This window comes from Clupea harengus, chromosome 12 (genome assembly GCF_900700415.2).
Source record: "Clupea harengus chromosome 12, Ch_v2.0.2, whole genome shotgun sequence".
NCBI lineage: Eukaryota > Metazoa > Chordata > Actinopteri > Clupeiformes > Clupeidae > Clupea > Clupea harengus.
This window is the reverse complement of record NC_045163.1, coordinates 11,161,732-11,169,542: the sequence shown is the minus strand read 5'-3', so window position 1 is coordinate 11,169,542 and position 7,811 is coordinate 11,161,732. Positions and strand designations below refer to the sequence as shown.

The window sequence follows — 7,811 nt, the reverse complement described above, 5'->3', positions numbered from 1 at the left end:
AGCATGCAACATTCTTGGGTAAATGCCTGCTATACACTACTACTATATACACAGGGTGGAAAGCTCCAGAAGCACTCGTAGTGCTTAGAGTGCTGGCTGTTACAACAATGGTGCACACATAGCAAAGATGAGAGGGTAGGCTTCAGAAAAAATAAGGATTAGACTGGAATAAATAAACAAACTGCTAAATGGGTGTAGCCATCACATCTTTTGTGCCATTTTCCATATGGACAGTCTGTCCATATGTGATCTGAAGTAACGCCATTGCATTTACATGCGGAGCGGACCATTTGCAAAGCCCAACAAGAAAAGCTCAGCAGGGAGAACTGAATCAAATAACATTTAAATAATCATTAGGTACTTCATTAGGTGCTGCATTTCATGGTAAACAATAACTGGTAACTGCAACTGATTAAAATGGACCTTGGCATTCATAATAGCTGCAACACACTCTTCTCTTATGTCGTGAGTGAGATGTACAGAAAATCTTCATCGATGTAACATCTGGTGTAATATAAAAAAAGATTACAAAGTTATGATGGCCTGAATGTGTGTATTAGTTTTACAGATGGCAGTGTGCTCACTCAAGAAGAGAGGACATATGAGGGTTGTACCGAAAGCTGCTGAGGTATTCCTGCAGACTGGTACAACCCTGGGCTGCTACCATATCACTTTTTACAGTGTGTACAATTGTACAAATACAAGTGTCTTTACAGCATTCACAAAGAAATGTACATGAGCTGTGCTTTATGTTTTTGAATAAATAAAAAAAGTTTTTTCGCAGGGGAGCTCTAGCCTGGGTTGTTCCGCTTTCGTTTGCTGGGGCTTTGTCCTGGGTCCAGTTTCAGCTCTCGATACTGAATCTGTCAAAAAAAACATAAACAGAAAAAACAGTGAGCGGCTAGGTTACTGCGAGAGCCGCCTGTCAGTTTATCCCAGGCAGCAGGGGTTGTCAGCGGATTCGTAAGGCAATGTCAAATCTCAACAGGTGTAAACAAATTAGAGTAGAGGTCAAAAGTCACGCACCACTTGCACGTCAGAGGGCACTCGGGACAGGAAGTCCAACAGCTCGTTGTTGTCAATCATGTAGGGGTCGCGCAGCTTGCGCGTAAACTTGCTGACACCTGTGAGAAAAACACAGGCATGGTTACACCCCCCAACACTGATGGGGGCACCGCTGGAGGTGCTGCCTCCATGTTTACACCGGGCAGGGCAGGAGGAGGCCAACATAACAACAACAACAACAACAACAATACAAAAGCACTAACAACAGTTTCTGCTTCCTGCATGAGATCTGTATCCTCTACAGCAGGGGTACTCAATAGGCGGACCGCGGTCCGGATCCGGACCCAGACGCAATCAAATGTGGACCGAAGCCAAAATCAAAATTGTAATTTAATAATGATCCAAGCGAGTTTTCATTGTTGCGTGATTTCACGCTATATATTTGTTTCCTATTCGATGTGGTTTCTATCTTTTGTGTCCAATCCAGAGGTCCAATCAGGAGCTGTAATAACAACATCACTATGACAACTCACTCACTCAATGTTGGCCGCAAGCTCTGTGGGTCACGCAGGGGTACGTTCGTCGTAGGATTGAAGCTAAGTTAATCAATTGGCCTTTTAGCCCGTTAAGATTAGCGAGCTGATTGAGAACAGCAAATATCGGTTCGTTAACGGCTGATCCGCATCCTAATCATGTGGTTAATTTCAACCAGGCTAAAGTTATCATGGCATTTGCGCGTGCACGTCCTACTTCAAAAGGCAGGAAAGGTCGATCACCAAAACCATGATTTTCTAACGGTATACTGGTTCTAAACTCAAAGAAAAGGGCTCTTTTTTTCTCCGCTGGCGAGTAGGAGATGAACATGAACGCTTATGAAGAATACAAGACCATAATCATGGCAAAATTCAACACCACCACCGCTGTGAGAGCAAGGTGTGTTGGGATGTTTATAGGTTGATATCTATGTATGAATACCTGACGGCAAGTGTCAGCTGGTACAGAGGTTTCCTCTACCGGTTTCGAAACTGCATGGTTGCTAGTTCAAATCCCCTTACCTCCTTCCTCGATGTAGTTTTACATTTCCTTGGAAGTCGCTTTGAATAAAAGCGTCTGTTAAATGACTAAATGTATTAATAACAAATGCAATAAATTGAAGCAGTGAAAATAAATTGTCTGTATTTCTCTCTATTCTTATCATGAGTCCACCGTAATCATTTTCTACAATAATGATATGCTATGGTGTACTAATAACACAATAATTATGAGTGCTTTGTTCTCCGCATCACCGACACTACAAAAATGTACCACTCGCAAAAAAGCGCAAGACAGTCAATGTGGTGTTTGCAATAAATGACTCGAGAAGGTCTTGTAAATTAATGATTCATTGTCGGCTGAATCGGTAGCGCTCATACAAGAATAATGGATCTTGGCGATCGCAAAGAACTCTCTCCCTCCGCTAATCTAACTCTAATATCAGTCCTTGGTCAATGGGATCCCTCCTTTTTCCGGGGGTGTGGCAAGCTTATCCAGCTACACTTAAGTTAGCCTGCCCTGGAGCAGGTTAGTGCTAATCGATATGTAACTATGGTGATTTATCAAAAGTTGCTTCCACGAACCAAAAAGAGGGGCGTTTTTTATCTTAGCCTGAAAATTAGCTCGCTAAACCGTTTAGCGAGCTACGACGAATACCCCCCAGGTTGTGTGCGTCAATGGCAACAACGCGGACAGATCGATTTGTGAACAGTATCTGTTTCTCAGCAAACAAAAATCATGCCGTGCTCTAAACCCGACCAAAAACGCGAATTTAAGAGAGTGAATTTAAGAGACTGACAAGTAGCCTATGCATTTGTGCTGCCTGTGGGGAGCACAACACCGATGTGTTTAATCTGCAACGAGACGGTTGCCCTTGTCAAAAGTGGTAACGTGAAACGTCACTATGAAACAAAGCATGCACACTTCGAACAAAATTACCCCCAGAACTCTGAGGTAAGGGCCAGAAAAATAAACCAACTGCAATCATCATACCAAGCAACATGCAGTGTAATAGTTAGATCAGCCACACAACAAGAGCGTGCATACCTCCACATACTGTTGTGAATATGGTGCAAAACAAATACAGGAGCACACTCACTAATGAACACTTACATCAGTGCCTCCGCCTGGCCCTCACACCTTTAATGCCCAAGTTTAACGCACAAAAAGGTGTCACACACAAATAAGGCCAGACCACATCACCTTTTGTGCATAGTTCGAACTTTTTTGTTGGAGTTATGTTTTTGGATTTTGACCGTCACTGTTCCGGACCCTGACCTGAATGGAAATTTGGCGAGTGGACCTTTTGGGTTTCTAATTGAGTACCCCTGCTCTACAGGTTGTGTGATGCTGTTGCTATTGACATCTCAAATGAGAGATGACTCTGATGTCGAAGACACTAAACATCTGTTAACACTTTACCTACACAGGCCGTCACAGTTAGCTGGACTGCAGTTACTTTGTACTTGTGGCGTAGTCATATTTGACATTATGTGTACTAATGTGTACTGTAGTAATGTTTAGCAGAAGGTTTAAATGTTTATTATAATGCAGTAACATTTGAGTGATGTAGTAATGTTTAGATATTTACTGTGTTCTAGCATTGTTTATTGTATTGTAACTTGATAAAATGATTTATTGTAGTAATGTAGACAGTTTGTAGTAATCTGTAGCATAATAAAGTTATACTTGCAGTTAAGCAGTAATGACCAGTGTATCTTAGTAGTACAGTTCTATGGTTATGTTTAGTCTAGTGTAATCCTGTGACCACAGGGAGAAGGTTAAAATAGAGACGGAGGTTAGATGAGAGGTGTGTGTGTGTGTGTGTGACACAGTGAGAGGTGGTGTGTGTGTGACACAGTGAGATGTGGTATGTGTGTGACACAGTGAGATGTGGTGTGTGTGTATGTGTGTGTGTGTGTGTGACACAGTGAGATGTGGTATGTGTGTGTGACACAGTGAGAGGTGGTGTGTGTGTGTGTGTGAGAGAGACAGTGAGACGTGCTGTGTGTGTGTGTGTGTGAGACAGTGGGACGTGCTGTGTGTGTGTGTGTGTGTGTGAGACAGTGAGACGTGCTGTGTCTGTGTGTGAGACAGTGAGCCGTGCTGTGTGTGTGTGTGTGTGTGTGTGTTTAAGACAGTGGGACGTGCTGTGTGTGTGTGTGTGTGTGTGTGTGTGAGACAGTGGGACGTGCTGTGTGTGTGTGTGTGTGTGTGTGTTTAAGACAGTGGGACGTGCTGTGTGTGTGTGTGTGTGTGTGTGTGTGAGACAGTGGGACGTGCTGTGTTTGTGTGTGTGTGTGTGTGAGACAGTGGGACGTGCTGTGTGTGTGTGTGTGAGAGACAGTGAGACGTGCTGTGTGTGTGTGTGTGAGACAGTGAGACGTGCTGTGTGTGTGTGTGTGTGTGTGTGTGTGTGTGTGTGTGTGTGTGTGTGTGTGTGTGAGACAGTGAGACATGCTGTGTGTGTGTGTGTGTGTGTGTGTGTGTGTGTGTGTGTGTGTGTGTGTGTGTGTGAGACAGTGAGACGTGCTGTGTGTGTGAGAGACAGTGACACATGCTGTGTGTGAGAGAGACAGTGAGATGTGGTGTGTGTGTGTGTGTGTGTGTGTGTGTGTGACACAGTGAGATGTGGTATGTGTGTGAGACAGTGAGATGTGGTATGTGTGTGAGACAGTGAGATGTGGTATGTGTGTGTGACACAGTGAGAGGTGGTGTGTGTGTGTGTGTGTGTGTGTGAGACAGTGAGACGTGCTGTGTGTGTGTGTGTGTGTGTGTGAGACAGTGAGACATGCTGTGTGTGTGTGTGTGTGTGAGACAGTGAGACATGCTGTGTGTGTGTGAGACAGTGAGATGTGGTGCTGATGGAGATTCACCCCAGACCAGCACCACGTATCTGAGGGGGATGAAGTAGATGACGAGGGTGGCCACAGACAGCGAGGCGATGGCCAGCCAGCTCAGGAAAGGCACCGTCCAGTTGAAGGTGCTGTAGAGAGGGAGAGAGAGAGAGAGAGAGAGAGGTGGACGGGAGGGATAGACTGTGCGTACGTGTGGAGGGGGACTGTGTGTGTGTGTGTGTGTGTGTGTCGGGGGGGGGGGGGGGGGTCACTTTTACTCTGTGAATGCTGATGTTGATTTTGTCTTGTAAAGCTTTCAGACTACAGGTTCATGGTGAGTGCTCCGTCTTTGGTAGCCTTGGATCGTGGATGTGCATGATCTACAGATTGATAGCCTGGGGAAAAGGAGAGCCAAAGACCTAGCATGCCATTGTGCTGTGTTAGCCATGTTACCTTTATCTTTCATGCCATTGTGCTGTGTTAGCCATGTTACCTTTATCTTTCATGCCATTGTGCTGTGTTAGCCATGTTACCTTTATCTTTCATGTGTATTTCACTCACAGACACTCAGACTGCAGAACAGCTCCAAACCATTTTGAATATTGTTATGATCTTGTTATGATTACTTCATCTCATTGTTAATCCAATGTGTGTGTTCGTGTGCGTGTGTTTGTGTATGTGCGTGTGTGTGCTTGCGTGTGTGTGTGTTTGTGTGTGTGTGTGTGCGTGCGGGCATGTGTGTGTGTGTGTGTTTGTGTGGAGGGAGGTAAAGGAGAGGGGGCACCAGTTCAGGAGTGTGAGGCGTAAATTGTGTTAAAAAGCTTTCTTAATCTCTCTTGTGGGAGACACACACACACACACAGGGTCTGTTGGCACACACACCCTACGGGAGAACTCCCCTCCCCCTTTTCGCTATCCAGCCCACCCCCAGTTTAGGAAACCACAAACAGCAGTATGAGTGTGAGAATGAAAGAGAGAGAGTATGTGTGTGTGTGTGTGTGTGTGTGTGTGTGTGTGTGTGTGTGTGTGTGTGTGTGCTGTGTGTGTGGGTGTGTGGGTGAGTGGATGTTTGATTTTGTTAACCTAAACCGAAATTTTATATGCCTGAAAGTTTTCAGATAGGGAAAAACTGCTTTTACATCAATAACAGCAGTCCACATTAAATCAACATCTGGATTTTAGGTTGATTTGAAATTGATATTAAAACATGAATATTTAAACAGTGTAGTAACAATAATCGGTGTGCAGATATGCAGGTATACTGATAGATTTCTCACTGGTGACTATCCCCCTGGTTGGTTTACACACACACACACACTCACACACACACACTAAAATAGCATTAATAAGAAAAATACAGGCAAACTAAACAACACACTGCGCCCTTCTATGGACCACAACAGAGAACACAACACACAGAGTGACTTTGAAGCTGAGAATGTCAGTCTCCCTGGGTGAATATAGTAGGTTGTTAATGCTGAGAAATATGTCAAATAAAATCAAACTTTCTACAAACTAAACGTTGTAAAATGTATTAAATATTGACATTGTAACCTTTGACCAATCAATTTACCACATCATTTGGTGAAATGACTTTGCTTTCTGCATGTGTTTTAATACATGTATGTGTGTTGTTCTTATTTGAGTTTTGCTTGTTTGTTTTCATGTTTAGGGGATGACTTACTTCTTTATCCTTTCCCCATAGGAAGCCACCTCATCGAGAGCATTCTGCACGCTCACACACACGTCCTGGATAGCATACAGCTTGTCTATGAAGCCTTTCTTTTCTGAGTCCTGCAAACACACACACACATACAGTACACACACACACACACACGCACACAGACACCGGACACAAACACACCCACACCCACACACACACGTAGTTTTAACCACCATGGAGTTCCAAATCAGGGCTGAGAACTGGGTTGAAGAATTGAAGCCAGCTTTGGACAGCTCTGCTCAGCTAAAACAATGATGTGAGGACAGGCACACTGTCTTATCTCTCTTAACTAAGTGTCACACCCCAATCACTAGTTTAGGTGACAGCCTTGGCATTGGGAAAGAGTTCTGATGGGGAAACAATGTGGCAGCAAAGATGTGACAAAGACACAGACACAGACAATTACCGAAACAGTGGACAGATTACTGCAAAAGCCTTAAAGCAATAAAGTTAATCTGGTTTTATGTTTTCATTTTTCATTTGTGGTTTCTAACAAGCATGCTACATTGCATAAGCGTGAGCTGACTGTTTGAGCGTGAGTGCTCGGATGCTATGCCTGATCAGAACCAGATCAGAGCCAGATCAGAACCGAGTTAGGGCCGAATCAGAACCGGATCTGCCCTGGAGTGGGGTGCCATTGAGGCAGGTTCTGGTGCAACACACACAGGGAGGACTGCACTCAGGGTGACGACACCACACTTCCTGGACACACCGCTAATTACGGCTCAGATCGGTCTCAGATCTGCTTGTGAGTCTCGTGAGCTGCTCTGTCTGGTGAAGCAGGGTTCAATCTGTAGGCGAAGCCAGCAAGCTTTCAGCAAAGCCAGCGCTGCATAGACTCAGCCTGAGGGTGGTGGTGTGTGTGGGGGGGGGGGCAAGAGTGTTGTGAAATATCCCTACTTCAGCCTCTTTTTCGCCCCTCTATGGTTTCAGATCAAGATGTCTTTACATCTTGCAGCCAGCATCAGTTATGTTCGGCAGAGCTTAAGGCTCTCTCGTGGAGAGTGTGTATTGTACTTCTTACGCGCTTTAAAGACGAAGTGTTCAAAACACCGCTAATACTCAAAAAATGAAGTATTCAAGCACTTCTAATATGAGGCTTAGAGCACTTTGCACTTAGCAGCACTCCAGCATTCTCCAAAAAACGCCTCTAAATGTCCTTCATCTCAGGCGATATCTAATTGAAGAGCGAAAGGAAAAAAATATCTAATTGA

General features: G+C 44.5%; 1 protein-coding gene across 4 annotated transcripts in view; it reads right to left on the bottom strand.

Moving 5' to 3' along the window:
- Positions 1-306: 306 nt before the first annotated feature.
- Positions 307-7,811, bottom strand: part of mctp1b (multiple C2 domains, transmembrane 1b) — a 50,112-nt gene continuing 42,607 nt past the window's right edge. For all 4 annotated transcript variants that reach the window (XM_031577369.2, XM_031577370.2, XM_031577371.2 and 1 more), the window contains 4 exons: positions 6,559-6,668; positions 4,914-5,023; positions 1,027-1,124; positions 307-863 (listed from right to left, as the gene is read on the bottom strand). In XM_031577369.2, the coding sequence (XP_031433229.1) occupies positions 792-863; positions 1,027-1,124; positions 4,914-5,023; positions 6,559-6,668 (390 nt within the window). In that variant the 3' untranslated portion in view covers positions 307-791. The remainder of the gene's footprint in view (positions 864-1,026; positions 1,125-4,913; positions 5,024-6,558; positions 6,669-7,811) is intronic.